General features: G+C 32.7%; 2 protein-coding genes across 11 annotated transcripts in view; both read left to right on the top strand.

The window, feature by feature from the left end:
- LOC132724548 (ras-responsive element-binding protein 1-like) overlaps positions 1–5,770 on the top strand; it is a 61,467-nt gene extending 55,697 nt beyond the window's left edge. For all 8 annotated transcript variants that reach the window (XM_060709418.1, XM_060709422.1, XM_060709417.1 and 5 more), the window contains 4 exons: positions 205–1,389; positions 1,992–2,132; positions 2,488–2,681; positions 2,982–5,770. In XM_060709418.1, the coding sequence (XP_060565401.1) occupies positions 205–1,389; positions 1,992–2,132; positions 2,488–2,681; positions 2,982–3,170 (1,709 nt within the window). In that variant the 3' untranslated portion in view covers positions 3,171–5,770. The remainder of the gene's footprint in view (positions 1–204; positions 1,390–1,991; positions 2,133–2,487; positions 2,682–2,981) is intronic.
- Positions 5,771–8,454: 2,684 nt separating this feature from the next.
- Positions 8,455–16,228, top strand: part of LOC132724547 (CKLF-like MARVEL transmembrane domain-containing protein 4) — a 35,008-nt gene continuing 27,234 nt past the window's right edge. Inside the window, exon 1 of one of the 3 annotated variants that reach the window (XM_060709416.1) lies at positions 8,455–8,595. The gene's annotated coding sequence lies outside the window, so the exon portion shown is untranslated. Of the gene's footprint in view, positions 8,596–8,737; positions 8,878–16,228 lie in introns of those variants that run through there. The other 2 variants (XM_060709414.1, XM_060709415.1) reach the window with 2 other exon arrangements.

Here is a 16,228-nt window from a genome sequence, read left to right as displayed (position 1 = left end):
TAAATATTTATTTTTTATACTTAACTATAGGAATCGTAGAACAATAGACATTTTGATACTTAATAATTTTGTAGAAATATAATCCTTTGTTTCATTAGGTTTCAATGTCTATTTAAAACAAAAAATAATTTCTGTTTATAAATATCTTTAAAATGTATTTAGAGGAAGTCAGTGTCTATATGAATATCGTTATTATTATTTTAGGTAATTTGCTGAAGCATTATAGAGATCGTCATAATGGCGCTAACTTGCCGGAAAATATTGCTGACATTGAAAGAATGTCTCCGACTGCCATCAAGGCTGCGACTTTAGAGATGGAAATCAGGGCGAGAGAAAATCCTCCGAAAGCAGAAGACTCGTCAAGCCTCAATATGAACACAGAAGAGTTTGAGGAAGACCTGGACAATAGTGTTGATTCTTCAGAGAAAATGGATGATGACTCAGCATCTTTTACAACTGAGATTGAAGCTGCAGATGAGGTGCAGAGGACAGAAAATGTACATGAAAAACTTGAGAAAAATGATCAGCTGCCATCTATTGAGAAGAAACCTGTAGCAGCCGAACATGAGGGTATGAAGATAGCCCCGCACCTGTTAATGGCCATGCCAGATCTGCAAAAGATTCAGAATGTTGAGGACACCTCAAGTGATGGTTTTGAAAGAAATCTTGAAATTGACGAGCACCAAAATTCATCCAGTCCTGACCTAACTACCATGAAGAAAAATATTGAGAAAATCATTGCAGAGCAGAAGGCTATCATTGAACAGAAAGCTAAAATGGAGATGAAGATTCAAGCAGAGATTCGAGCTCAGATTGATATGCAGCGAAAGCCCGAAACTTTGTCCGACTCCGTTTCACCCATTCCATTTGAAATCAGTCAGGAAACATTGCTTGATCCCAGCAAACCTTTTACTGGGTCTGCTGAGAGAATAATTAACCCTGAGCGAGATAATTACGATGTTGACAAGATTACAGAATGCTGGAAGTGTAAGGAAATGTTTCCGTCAAGAAAAGTGCTGGTACGTCATCTTAAAGAACACAACATTGATCTGCCATTCAAATGCTACCTTTGCGATGCCTCGTACGAATCAAGAGTAGACTGTCTGAATCATCAAGCTAACGCTCACGACTCCGACTGGAAGATACTGAAAGAGAAAAATAAAGTCATGGAAATTGAACAATTTTCCGTCCACATGGATAAGGTTGTAGAGAACAATTGCAACAAGCTGGATACCGGCTCTTTGCTGGAGATCCCGGGCACCGGAAGTGACGAGAGCAAGATGGAAGTGATCTCAGCAGACTACATGCAGAGGAAGGTGTACTGTTCATTGTGTCCAAAGAGATTCTGGTCTCTTCAAGATCTGAGACGACACATGAGATCACATACAGGTATACATAGTTTCTTCTTTATTTATTTTCTAAATAAGCTTCTAAAAGGTGGGTGGGTCCAATCATGTGTCCACTTTTTGTCTGAAATAATGTATAAAGAGACACCAAAGGTCTTGACCTTTACAGTGTTGATATGACTTATAATCGTACAAAAAACAAAACAAAAAACAATTATCCTCAATATCTTACAATTAAGCACTGACAACAACAAACATGTTGAGACAGACTTTTCATATAGATCAACCCAATGAAATAGTAATGAGTGCAGTAAACAATCACATTTTGTATATTACTTGTAACCTTTTATGATACCCAGGACATCTGCACATTAATATTCCTGACAGTTTAATTGATGTTAAATTTTCATTTTCCTCCCTAAGAGACTGTTTTATTTTTGTTTTATTTTGTTGATATTTTATTGTTTTTAATTCATTAGAATATGATAATACTGCTAAGGAGGGAAATTAGATTTTTTATAAGTTCTACAGACATGTGACATGTTTTGACAGAAAAGTAAATTTTGTTTCCGTTATTATAAATGCAAGGCGTATGCAGTATGATAATGTACATTATGATTATACATATTTTATATTGTGTTACAGGAGAGCGACCATTTGAATGCGACATCTGTCAAAAACGGTTCACGTTAAAGCACAGTATGATGAGACATCGCAAGAAGCATGCCGGAGCGCCACCTAGGATATTCGATGATGACGATGATTCTAATGGAGTTGACGACAGAGGTAAAATTTTGTCATTTATGGCGAGAAATATGTGGTTTATAAAAAATAGAAACAACTTTGGTTTCTTTTAATAAATGAAATTTCAAATTTGTACTAAACAAATTTTAAATATGTCATGCGTTTTTAAAAAGGCATAAAGATGGGAAGCGATATAATAAATAATATGTTATTAATATGATTCATATTATAACTACATTTGTATATATATGTGACACAGTGGAGGGCTCCAGTAGGTAGTCTTTGAATAAAAAGAAACCTAGTTGGTCTACAGTTTTGACATTTCACGATTTATGTTTTGATTAAAAAGAATTTATTCTTCAATTAACTATAATATTGATTTTAATTTTTGTTACAGGTTCACGATCTGCTAAATCGACACCAAGTCGCAACGTGACAATTTACCCATACTCCTCTACCCAGACTGAAGGTGTGCCTTCCTCAACTAGTACTTACCTCTTCTCTCAAGGGCTCAGTGGTGGACAAATGGTTCTTGGTGGATCACACATAGGTTCTCTGGCTCAAACCAGTGCTGTACCTGGTACATCTAAGGTAAATTGAAGAACTTTTGTACAATTTTATTTAAACATTCAGATATATAGATGGTATTTTGCTGATATAAACACCTGATTGGTTGTTCCTTTTTGAAAGGTGGAGTTTTCTGATATAAGCTCCTGAATAGTTGATCCATTTTAAAGTTATCAAAGTGAAAAACAGTTAACTTCAAACTTAACATTAACATCTTGTGTAAGGAATTTTCATGTCTTACTTTTACTTAATAAGTTTTATTATTTTCAATGTGAAAACTTTTATACTATAACATTAAGAAAAAAATAATTCATAATTTTTCAGGACACATCTCGCAAGTCACCAAAAACCACTCCATCATCTCTAGATAGCGTGAAGAAAGAGTTCTTTGACTGCAGTGCAGACATGTTACATAATCTTCTCGGAGTAGAATCGGCCGCCATTGAGCAAATGCTAGATTCTGCCGACTCTAAAACTGCGGCGAAATATCTCGGTCTCGCAGAAGCCTCGTAAAGTAACCTTTTATTACATGTTTATCCATCTCGGCTTTGTAGATGCCAAAGGTCAAACTAGTCTCGGACAAACACAGGGGATGCTCTAGAGAAATTAAAACTTGTGTTCAGAACATGTTTGGTCATGACATTATGTTTTTGAAAATTATTTGTTATCAATGTTATTTAAATGGTTGTTTCAAGATTTATGATAAAGCTTTATGAAACATAGATTTATACTGTTAATGTTGCTGCTAAATTTGATAGGCATCCTGGTAGCTTGATTTTTCTTTTGTAAAAAAAAAATAGGTAAAGAAAAAATGTGATTATTTAAGGCAGTACATGAATACAGAAAAATTTTATATTCTGTAAAGAAGTTAATTTTGAATTTGTTAAATGTAAGAAAGATTACATAAAGAATTATGTTATAATGGTACGTTCATTAAGGAAGTTGGGAGAAGAAAAATGTTGTTATATTTAATACTGGTATAATCTTTGTCACTAAGGAAAGGTTGTAAATATATGTGTGTTGCATTCCATGTTGTTGTTTTTTTTTTTTACTTAATTTGATTCTGCTGTTATTGCTGGTGTTTTTAGTAGTATATAAAATGAAATGTTGATAATTCATGATTGTTTGGATCGTAAATATTTAAATATTGATTACAAGTAAAATGATACACTTTATGTTGATACATAAAATTGGTAATTGATAATCCTCTAATTGATTTATTTGATATATATATTTTTTTTTTAATTGAAGTTTATAGGTTTTGTACATGATATATAGTAGATTGTTTATAAAGAGGATCAAGTTACTTGTTATCTACATTTATTGATAAAACATGATGATTTTGTTGAGGTTCACATTTAGATCTCAAAGAAAGTGGTGAACGTAAGAATATGACAGGATTGAGTGTGTTGTGAATGTGCAAGACTGTTTCCCTGGAAAAACTTACATTTAAAAACTTGAATGTTGTGTTTATAACAAGAGTTTAATTGATAACATATTTTTGATTGACATTAATGTTTTGTGAGATATTTTTGATGTTGTTGTTTTGAATATGCAACAGACTTTGTATGAATGGCTAGGATTAATCACATGTGGAAAATAGTGTGTATATGATTTTGAATAAGCACATCATTAGTGCAAAATATGAAGTAAAAAATCATTCTCAGTGATTTAAATCGAAATCTGTGATAATTATATTGTTGTTTAGGTTTCTTGTATATTGAGGGACCATTTATTTTTGTGCTCATGTATTTTGAGATGTACAAATGTATGTATATATTGATATAAGGTTTTTGCTTAGTAAACTTATATAATATGACGTTCTCAATGTAGCTTTAGTGTTGTTGTACATGTATTATGTATATAAAATAATTGAAAATACTAAGAATTGTTTTGGAGTTAAGATTTATACATCTTTACATTGGAGAACTTTTGTTTGCTTGTTTGATGGACTTGTATAGCGTTCTATCTTGAAAAAACCATTTATCATTTTTAGGGAAGTTTTGATAAGCAAACAGTGCAGACCATGATCAGAAGGCAATGGTCACATATTAGCTGCAGGCTGAAGGTTACTGTAATGAAATAGTTGTACAGTAGTAGGGGAATTTTTCTCCCTGTCTTTTTGATTACTTCAGGGCAGATGTAATTGCTCTAATATGCAATCAAAGATTATATATTTTATGATTTTATTTACAAATGAGTTTATGTTTATTCTAGTTGAATATGTCTCAAGGAATAGGTTGTATATAAAACTGGCAGGCTTTAGTTTTTATTATTGTTGTTTACATGTATACAGGTGATTGTCCCTGATCTTAGAGAAATGTCAGGTTGTTTGGTTTTCAGTGTGATGAGATGCAAATGTAATTTTGTGCTAGAAAACCAGTCTGTTATTTCAAGTTATTTGATTGGTTGCTAGAAAACAAGTCTGTTCTTTCAAGTTATTTGATTGGTTGGCTACTTTATTTTGTACAGACTGGTTCTTTAATTTTATTTTGCAATTCATGTTTTGACGTCTATTTTGTTTGTGTTAGATCTATATTTATAGTTTAACACGAAAAAAATCAAAGAATTGTTTATGAATGATTAATTTTTGGCTCAAATTAAATGAATTACATTAAATGACTTTGAAAATTTATGAGGAAAAAAAATCTTTTTTGTTATGCTTGTCTCAAAGCTTATTGAATAAAAATTGTTATGCTTTACTTTAAAATACCTGCAAAATGCATGTGAAAAAAAAAGTTTATTTTATTATTTCTTGAATTGTTGCTAGATTCAAATATATAGATTATTTTAGTTAACACATTATGAGAAATGTGTATATATATAAATTATATATGTTAATCAAATTATGAAAAGTATGAAACAATATTTTACATTCCAGTGGATACTGAGTTTATGGGGTGTTAGGGTTGTGCACATAGTATTGCTGATTTCATGTATATCAGATTGGTTTTCATAGATTTAGCTTTGTTGGGGGAGATATTTCATGTAAATACATAGTATACTATTTATTTTTCTGTTTCCTGTATAAAATCATGTCATCCAAACTTTTTGGGGACTTTGGTCTGATCTGAATTTTTTCTTTTTCATAATAAAATATGAAAACTATACAACATGCTTGTTATTTATTTTTATGAGTTCTTTATTTGTTACATCTAGTCACATTGAAAGATTCAAGTGAACCATTTAATAAAAATTTCAAGAACACAAATGTTCAGCATGGCATTGATGGGAGTAGTGACCCGGTGGTAAAGGTGTCGGCCTCTTAACATGGTCAGTGTGAGTTCGATCTATACTCTTGTCACATCCATGCTTCCTCTTGACACCGGTACTGGTTAGTTTCAGGAAGTGGACTCAAAAACGATTAATATATGTTTTGAGAATATGATTAACAACTAGTCTTGAATACAAATATGTATAAAAAAACTTGACCAATTACTAATGCAAGGGAGGAAACTACTAGCCAATTTTCAAAATATTTTTCCACAATTACTTCCCTTGGATCAATGTACATCGCGAACAATCTGCAAAGGGAGGTAATAACTTCGAGGAGTTTGGACAATGGAAGTGGTAAATGTCTAACAAATCAAGCAAAATGCTAAGAAATACTCATATGCAAATTTAATAAATAATTCCTTTAAATTGATAGTGTCCAAATCAGTAACCCAGCCAAACCCTAACAAAGCAGATTGTCATTTTTGAAAAGGTCTTGCTTCTCAACACCTGTTTTCTGATATTGATAAAGTTTTAAAAGATTGTCTGGAACTTGTTTAATCCGTTAATTCTAAAAAAAAATTGTCAGTATATAATACTATCAAACATTTCAATCACGGATTTATATTGTAATATAAATCTCAAATGGAAAATTGATGGCTCTTTTGCAATGTAAGGGAGACAACTACTTATTTTTATTGTGAAAATAATCGCAATGTTTACCTCCCATGAATAGATAGTATGCCAGAATGCTATGCCATAATGACAATACCGGGAAAATTAAAACGATTATAAAATAACATCATATGCTACAGAAACGTACTATTGTTGCGCAAATGATCTTCGAATTTACCTAATCCGGCACGCTTGGCCAATTAATCAATCTACTTTCAGCAAAACGTATACGAGTATACTGAACAAAAAAAGATAAAATTCCCCTGTATTTAAGTGCAGATATACACAAATATGAAAATCAGGATTAAAGTGTATTGAAAGAGTATTTTATTGCGATTTTTTGTGAAAAAATATTGCTGAGGATTTATACAAAAGTAATGAAATGGTAGTTAAAATGCAGAAGGGGTCGCCCATTTAATATTGGGTATGATGAAGGACTGCCTGGCATCGTTGGATTTCGGCTTGTGGCATGTAAGGCTTGTCTTGGATGACGTTTGACAATGGAATAGGGCGGGTCCAAATTATCCCAAAGGTGTTCAATGAAATTTAGCTGGCCAGTCATTAAAACAAATTCAATGTTATTCGCCCTGATGAAATTAAGTGTCCCTAGCGTTGGGCATGCAAATTCTCTTCGATAGCGAAAGTCATGTGCAATGCCTAACCAGACACCCACCCCAAAACGATCACGTTCAAGTACGCAGCAGTCGGCCTAACGTTCATTTCTATCCTCGAACCCTGCCATCAACTCGATGAATGAAAAACCTCGACTATCAGAGAAAAGAAAGGTATTCCAGTATTGTCTAAGTTATCTTGGTGCGGACATGTCCAGTTCACACGATTTACGCGGCGACGTCGCCTCAAAACACAACCAACGCATGGTCGACATCCATGCAGCTCACCCTCGCGCAAGTGACTGCGCACTGTTATGGCATATTTAAGGTTGATATGTGTACCGGGGGTGTTAGCAGCAGTAGCTGTAGCAGTTTCGAAGCGATTGCGCAGGTGGGTGTTCCGAATATATTGGTCTTGGGCACGCGTCGCTACGCGCGGACTTCCACTTTATGGTCGCTGTTTCTTGAAAACGTTGCCTAAGGTGACGAATAGCACGAGTAGAGCATACAATATACATAGCGACGGCATCCATCGTTATTCCATCATTAAGCATGCCATTTGCACGTTCGCGTAAATTTTGCGGGATTCTAGGCATATCGAAAATTAAGAAAAATTAAGAAAACGTCTTTTTCTTTTTGCCATGAAGTCTATAAAATTACAATGAAAGGTTTTATAACATGAACACGAATTTACTGGTCCTTGAATGCACGTGAAAATTGCGGTTAGATGGTTTCTCCTGCAAAACGAGATAAAATCTAGTGAAAAATTTGTTTTATCGGATTTGTCGTTAGTACTGAAAAAATGTTCAATTAAATTACTTCCCACTTCTACGAAGTTACAGATATTTCTGCCATATTTGATATAATTAATAGAATCCATTGGAATTTTCAAATTTGTGCGCATATCTCGCATTCTCTTACAAATTATTCAAGTCGTAGAGTTGTCAAGATAATATATAGACTAAATTCTTTACCAAATTCTGTATTTATTTGAGAGAGTGAATAATAAAAATCATTAAAATCAAAACGGTCCTTCATCTTTTCTGAGAGAGGTTTCAGTGGAGAAGAATTCACTACAAAATTGTAATACTTTTTTTCAAACCGTTATGCCAGATTTTAACTGTCATTTTTGTTCATGAATGGAAAAAAATATCTTCACAATACTCTTATAAGATGAGTTGCTTTAGATTCTATATGTTTTCTTTTAGTTTTAAATCTTTACAATTAATATTAATATCAAATACACACTTTTATATTTTCATACAAGTTGCGTTATTACATCAAATAAATCTATATAATAATTATATTACAAGGTTAATTGATTTACAGTCATTCAAGTACTTTGATGTCTATCCTGTCCGCAAGAGTAACGCTTCCTGATTACCTACTTCCGGTTGGAATATTTACAATTTTCGGACATTTTAGTAATCAATTTCGAGGTATATTTTCAATTTTACATAGAAGTCCACTTTTACATATTATTTGCATTGTCACCATTTAATAAGGAAATTATTTTGCAAACATGCTATTCAGGTTGCCAGTCGTGTTTCTGTTGAAAAAATGCAAATAACTTGAAATGTAAACAGAAATTCTAAACGATTAGGGAAAAAATATTTCTATTTTTAGAAACTCCTCATAATCTGCTGACATTAGACGCGAGCTGTGGCTTTGATTTAGTTGTTGTTGGACAAAAGATAAATTTGTAAATTCGTTATTTAGTGGTAATGTCATATTAAAACGTTTTGCTATTTTGAAGAAGTTTTTTTATGAAAAAAAAATGGAGTTTATGTTTTGCTTGAACTTGTTATCTGTATGCACAGTTAATCAATGAATGTGAGGGTTATGTTTGAAAGTGACGATAAAGTGTTATTTATATTTATTGAATTATAATTTCATATATTGTTTTAATATAATGGAATCAGTTTGTAAGATTGGTGAAAGCTCATGCTCCATCCATAATTCAATAAGATAATATGTTTTTTGCTAGTCAAAATATACAGTATTGATGTGCCAAAGCTTGATTCTGAGATATTCTGGTTCTGGGTCAGAATCTCACTTCCAGAGGCGAGATATTGTCCAGATACGAAAATAGCACAATATCTTCTCTTGCAGTGCAATAAGTTGGACTAGTTTTTTGCTAAACCAAGTGATTGACCACTTATGCAAGGAAGTTAGAAGTATGTGTACATGTAATGCTCCAGTTAATTTTAACCATAGCCAACCTACTCTGACACTACAGAAAGGCTGACAGATAGCAGGAAGATTCTGAAATGTATTGAATAGGCCCCTATTTACGTTGTGTCTGTTACTGTACTCTCCTGTCAATACAATAGGTTTTGCTTTGGTGTGACAGGAGATTTGTTGGATGTGTAGTGATAGGTCTTTTATTGGGGATATCACAGCCTGACTATCTACTGGTCAGCCACTTTGACATAGGTTTTAAAAATTCAAAGCAAAACTTGTGCTATTCCCCCAGTGATGGAAGTCTGTGGTTACATTTTACCTATGCTGTTGCATATATATTATACTAGTTCAAGTACATTGTATTTAGGTATTTTCATGTGGTCTTAGCATTAGGCTATATGGATCTTACATGGACCACTTTTCAATTACACTTCAGCCTCATTAAAACGCTCATGTTGGGGTCCAATGTCTCACCACCGCGTTCTAACGAGGCTCTCATTAGAACGCTCATTGCGAAATTACCGCATTACCCCACCCACCACATATTATATATAACGCTGATATTTTTTTACTTACTGTTCAATGAATATCAACAATTATCTTTTTCTAAAGCCATTCAATGATGTAAACATGTATTATATTCACAATAATACTAATTATATTCAAAAGAAACGAAAAACTTTCGAAAGAAAACTATAAATCATGAATGTAGTGTAAACACTAACAGTTAGCCATTACTGTAATGACGTTTGATTAACTAGGGGACACAACTAAAGCTGGACTGTAAATAACACTGTAATTTACAGTCCAGCTTTAGTTGTGTCCCCTAGAAATCAGACGCCAATTACTTCCTGTCATGGCCGCTCTATTTACAGTGTAAATTTTAAATTGATTTTGGGCTTGTGCATTTAATTCAGCGAGGTTTACCTGTCATATGTGTGTGAATTTTAGTTGGACTAGTTTATTGCTAAACCAAGTGATTGCCACTTATGCAAGGAAGTTATGAAGTATGTGTACATGTAATGCTCCAGAATTTTAACCATAGAAACCTACTCTGACGACAGAAAGGCTGACGGATAGCAGGAAGATTCAAATAAATAGGCCCTATTTACGTTGTGTCATGTTTTTTCACTGTACCTTTGGCGCTCATAAATAGGGTTTTGCTTTGGTGTGACAGGATTTGTTGGATGTGTACTTGATAGTCTTTTATTGGGGATTCACAGCCTGACTATCTACTGGTCAGCCACTTTGACCATAGGTTTTAAAAATTCAAAGCAAAACTTGTGCTATTCCCCCAGTGATGGAAGTCTGTGGTTACATTTTACCTATGCTGTTGCATATATATTATACTAGTTCAAGTACATTGTATTTAGGTATTTTCATGTGGAGCATTAGGCTATATGGATCTTACATGGACCACTTTTCAATTATTTACTTTATAATGAATTCCATTCTGGCAAGTACAGTTCTTCTTTCAGAAATGACCCATCTTCTTACAAAGATAATGAAACTCCTGAGTAACTTGTGAAAAACAGGTTTACAAGTCACAAGTATCGGAATATTGTTAACCAACTGATGCCTGAAATAGTTCAAATACTGATGGAACTGATATAAAAACCAGCAGCCATTGAATCTAACTATAATCTTTATTTTGTAGAAAAAATATTTTTTTTGTTTATTATAATTAAACATATGGAGGAAGAGTGGAGTATGGGTCTGCAAAGATCTGCAGAATCCCAGATGATGGATTTTGAGCCTTTGGCACTAAAAAAAGATGATCATCACAAGGAGAGGCTGAGCGTTAAGGGCCATGGTTGCGTCTTACATCAAAGTTAAACTAATTACTTGTTATAGCTTGAAAAGGAAATGTTTCTGTTAGGTTATTTAGTCTTCCAGGTAATTTCAGTATACACAGGGATGGTTTGCAATTGAAATTTGAATTAGTGGTTCACATAACCAGTAGGCACTAGAATATCAGGTGCAACTTTGAGAGGCTATGTCAAGATCACCAGAAAGGGGTTTGAGGAAAAAATCAGAAATACGTGATTGTAGTGGTTGTTGTAGTTATAATATTTGGTGCCTTTAAAATTTTTAGAGATTTCTTTAAAATGTTAAGTTTTGTGGCTAACAGTGTTATTTGTTATAAGTGTACTTGTATTTATAGATAATATTGTAATTTGCTTTTAAGAAAGCTTTAATTTATTTTGATACATTGGTAACAATATTTTTCTAAACTTGTGTAAAGTTAAATAAAAGCAATAATAACCCCCCCCCCCCACCAAAAAAAAACAACAACAAAAAACAACAACAAAAAACATGAATTTGTCTGTCATCATCCTTAGGTTAGTGGTTGCATTATTGAAATATAAATATTGACCTTCTAATCATATGAATTTATATTGTAATAAACTATTGTAGGTTTATACATACACACTGTGATTTTTGTAAATAAATTTACTAAAATTTTGACACAAAAGAAATAATTTAGAGACCAATCTCCATGTCTGTGTAATCTGCTTACTCTGTAATGGACTGTTCCAAATTCAAAATAGAAAATGTACATTTAAAAATTATAAATCATTTGTCTCTTTAATCAATCAGCAATTCATACAAGTTTAATTATTAGTAAAATTTAGCTTAGCAGGTCTCTATCACAATATTGATAAAAAAAACCTTCATGTTATAATTGTTAACTATTTTTGTTCTTTAACTTCATGCACTCAAACAATAAAATGTATAGATCCTTTGATAACAGTTAAAAGGTGTAATGAATTAGGAATTTTATGGGAGTGTCACCAAATATGCCAAATGTAGGATTAACTTTGACTTGATGTTATGTTTCAATTAATATACATGTACATGTAATTATCAGGCTAAAAGGCCCAGTAAGCTTTCAGAATGCTATCATTTTATTTTTTTCAAAAGCTTTTTTATTTTAAATTTTTGGTGTCCTGTCAGATGCAGTAATCAGAAAGTCCATAATTATGTCAGACCTATCTTTTGCTTTTTGGCAATCAGTACAGTTAAAGTGATGTAGTATTTTATATAGATGTCAAAATACCACTTTGTTTACATTTTGCCACATTTCATACAAATTATTTCATATTCATTGTTATTTTCTCACATGCGATATGCATACCAGCATATCGCATGTTCTGAATCAATTATTAATGCAATTAGAATAACAGAACTACTATGTATTTATTGATGAGACCTAATGTGCCTTTAAGCATTCTGTGAAAAATATCATATTTTATATATGAGCCGCGTCATGACAAAACCAACATAATGGGTTTGCGACCAGCATGGATCAAGACCAGCCTGCGCATCCGCGCAGTCTGATCAGGATCCATGCTGTTCGCTATCAGTTTCTCTACTTGTTATAGGGTTTGTAAGCGAACAGCATGGATCCTGATCAGACTGCGCAGATGCGCAGGCTGGTCTGGATCCATGCTGGTCGCAAACCCATTATGTTGGTTTTGTCGTGACACGGCTCATCTATGTGGGGATGAGGTTAAGATAAATAAATAATGCAAATTCAGCCAAAATTAATATCTTAAAATATTTCCACCCAAGACAACTTTGATTGTGTGTTGTTGTTGAAATATAGAGATGTATAACAAAAATAACAGTTGAATTTTTTTCTATGCTATATAATTATGGGGTTAAATATCATTAAATATCTTTGCTTCTAAACAAGTTTTTGTGAGAAAGAAGTTAATGTATAAAAAGATTGAAAAAAGTAAATAAAGTGTAGAAGTAATACATGTACACAACATTAATGAAGATGAGTTAGATTGTATACGGATGTACAGTATATTTAATGAGGTGTAACTAAGTTGATGATAAAGTTGCTGTCAGTACATATGCTACTCATTTATCAAAGTTTACTTCGTCTTGGAATGTGTTTTGATGTATTTTTGACTTGTCACTCTCATTATTACATTGTGATTGTAACATTTGAATGTTTTGAAGTGTGGCACTAGTTTGGACATAAGCTGATCTTATTATTACATTGTTATGTTTGAATGTTTAGAAATATTTTATCAGTTTGGCCATAAGCTAATTCAGTAAGAAAAATGAAATACAAGTAACTTTATGCAATGCTATTGATATGATTATTAAAATGGTATACATTGTGTCACATAACACATAACACATGAGGCTGCTGTGGTCTAGTGGTTAAGTTTTTTCTGGTTTACATCCACTAGTCTCTTGCTGCTCTGGGTTTGAATACTGTTAATTCTTTCATGTGACTGAGGGAGCTATCCAAGTATTTCACTAAAGGTCAGTAGTTCATTGGTATACCTGAAATAATGCATTTAGAGGGGTGCCTGAGGAGTCCTTCCATTATGAAACCTGGGAAGGTGCAATAACAGTTTAACAGTGTTGTTGTGTGGCATATACCCTCCCCCCCACACCCCCACCCCCCAAAAAAAGAAAAAAATAATTCAAAAATGTAACAAAAATTAAATAGTGAAAAACTGGAGACTGATGGGATTTTCAAATTGATCATCCTTACTCAAGTTAGACATATTATCGTGAGTGATGTGTACTATATTATATTATAACAACATTATCAATCAGTTTGTTACCACTAGCAACCTTCACTGCTTCATTTAAAATGTAAACTATTCATGTATGTGTATCAGCAGGGTGTTATTTCATTCATTCAACTTTTAATTTCTTCCCTGTTGGCGATGTACCTTATTATACATGCATGGACTGATTTGGATTTAATTCTTCATATTTTATCCCTATAACTTCCATTACATATTTTTCTTCCTATAACTCATATTTACAGTTAATTCCAGTTGTAAGTAAAATCTTCCTTACTTTATGTTAACTTGTTTCTGTGGTTATGATATATAAGTCTAGAACAAAAAAAGATTATTATTGAGTAATTTTTCTAATTTTTTATTTGGAGACCTTTTTTACTTAAATTGTAAACATGCATGGTATTGTTTATTTTCCAGAATGTAAGTGATGAAACTTTTGTTACAATGTTTATAGGTTTGTGAATAGTGCAGACCTTGGTCAGTCTGCATGAATGTGTTGGCTAATCTTGGTCCGCAATGTTCACTGAAGAATATATAATAATGTCTATAATGACCAAACGTTTTAAAAGAAGTGATTGATTGATTGATTGATTGATTGATCGAGGCTACACATTTGGTTTCCCACTTTTCCATGTGGGCCTTTAAGAAAAATCATATTTTACAATATATATACACCTACAATACTACAATAATATGGCAACAACAATGTGGTAAAATAATTAATAATACTCCCAACATTTATGAAACAAAAAGTGTCATCAAATCTTTGCGTTATCTTTTCCGAGTATTATTTGTTATCACAGGAAATGAATTTCGGTATCAGCTTATAAGTGAATGTTAAACTTCTTCTGTCACAATTTGTTTATAAAAACACATATTTTATGGTTTATTTCTTGTCCTACAGTTTGTTTATAAAAAACAAAAATTTTATGGTTTATTTCTAGATATAAGTATATTGTCCAATTGTAATTAAGTATTAAGTTATGACAAAAATGCATTTATTGCTGCACTGAATTTATTTACTGAGTTGGAAATAAGGGAAAACTGCAGTCATACAAAATGTACATGTACACAATTGTATATAACAGCTTACTTTAAAGCAAATTTTCATAAATGATGTTTTTTTTTCTTCTGTTCTACAATGAAGAAAACTTTCTCTTTTTATATGAAGGTACAGTGTACATTATTATGTTGTCATATTGCCTAAAGTAAAACTTGTAAGGTTTAACTCATTAAGTAAAAGTTATAATTGTTTTGTGTAAAATGTCAGTGAGGGAGACAGGTATTTTACATGACAAGGTTTTGGGAGTCAACTTTTGAAGAGCTTTGATGCTTGGAGCATAGTGGCCTTAAGGCTGGGTGCAATTTAATCTCCTGTATGTCAAAAAAGTTACCTATTTGAATAATAGTGACAATGGTGATTTGGACAAGTATGCAATTTCATCTGATTCTGTACTGTTATTTGCTTTATTCTGATGTTTTGAATATATAATAGCAGTTTAATCCCTTAAGTTACAACATTCACATCAGTCAACAGTTCCAAAATCAATTGATGTCAATTCATTACAGTGTTTTAATCCTCGCCTTGCTGGAACCACAGTGATAAACCTTTGCCACCAGTATAGAGCCAGGTGGCCCAGGCCAGTCTTAATTTGCATGTAGTCTGACCAGGCTCTATACCAGGCTGTATACCGTTGACAGATCAACTTCAAATTTTTATTTTGATATCCCTAAATGCCCAACTGTGTTGCCTCCTTAAAGTTGTTACTTACTTACTAACTTACTTTCTAAAATTGATAATGATCTGTGTAACAGTATAACAAACCCCTGGTAAAGGCGTCCCACTGTGGTGAAAGTCAGATGTTTGAATCTCTGCTAAATGGTTTCACTATATCTCCGCCCTGCAGAGTAAGAAATATTCAAAGTAATTTTGATATCCAAAATATTTTTATTTAAGCTTATACAGCATTGATACAGCTGATAAGGGGACAAAGGGAAGGGAAAAAACTCGGCTTACCACCTTACTATTTCAACCCTGATCATGCTAAATATCTTTTATGGACTTGTTCATCTTTCAATCCAGACAATACCATTCATCATTTTAATGGAAATTTCAACATAAGTTCTCAGTGCAGACCATGATGAGATGTCACTGATGAAATAACTGATCTTGGTCTGCACTAGTAGCATGGAGAGATTGTCAACTTTCTTAATTTGTAAATTGCTAAATCTAAATGAAGATATATTGTTAATAACTTCTCAGAAAACATTTTGTACCATATCAGTGTTAATTCTAGAACGAGGGATGGGGAAATTCACTCATATTTTT

The sequence above is a fragment of the Ruditapes philippinarum genome, unplaced genomic scaffold, assembly GCF_026571515.1.
Source record: "Ruditapes philippinarum isolate M1 unplaced genomic scaffold, ASM2657151v2 ctg257_1_1_1_1, whole genome shotgun sequence".
Taxonomy (NCBI): Eukaryota; Metazoa; Mollusca; class Bivalvia; order Venerida; family Veneridae; genus Ruditapes; species Ruditapes philippinarum.
This window is presented reverse-complemented; position numbering and strand designations above follow the sequence as displayed.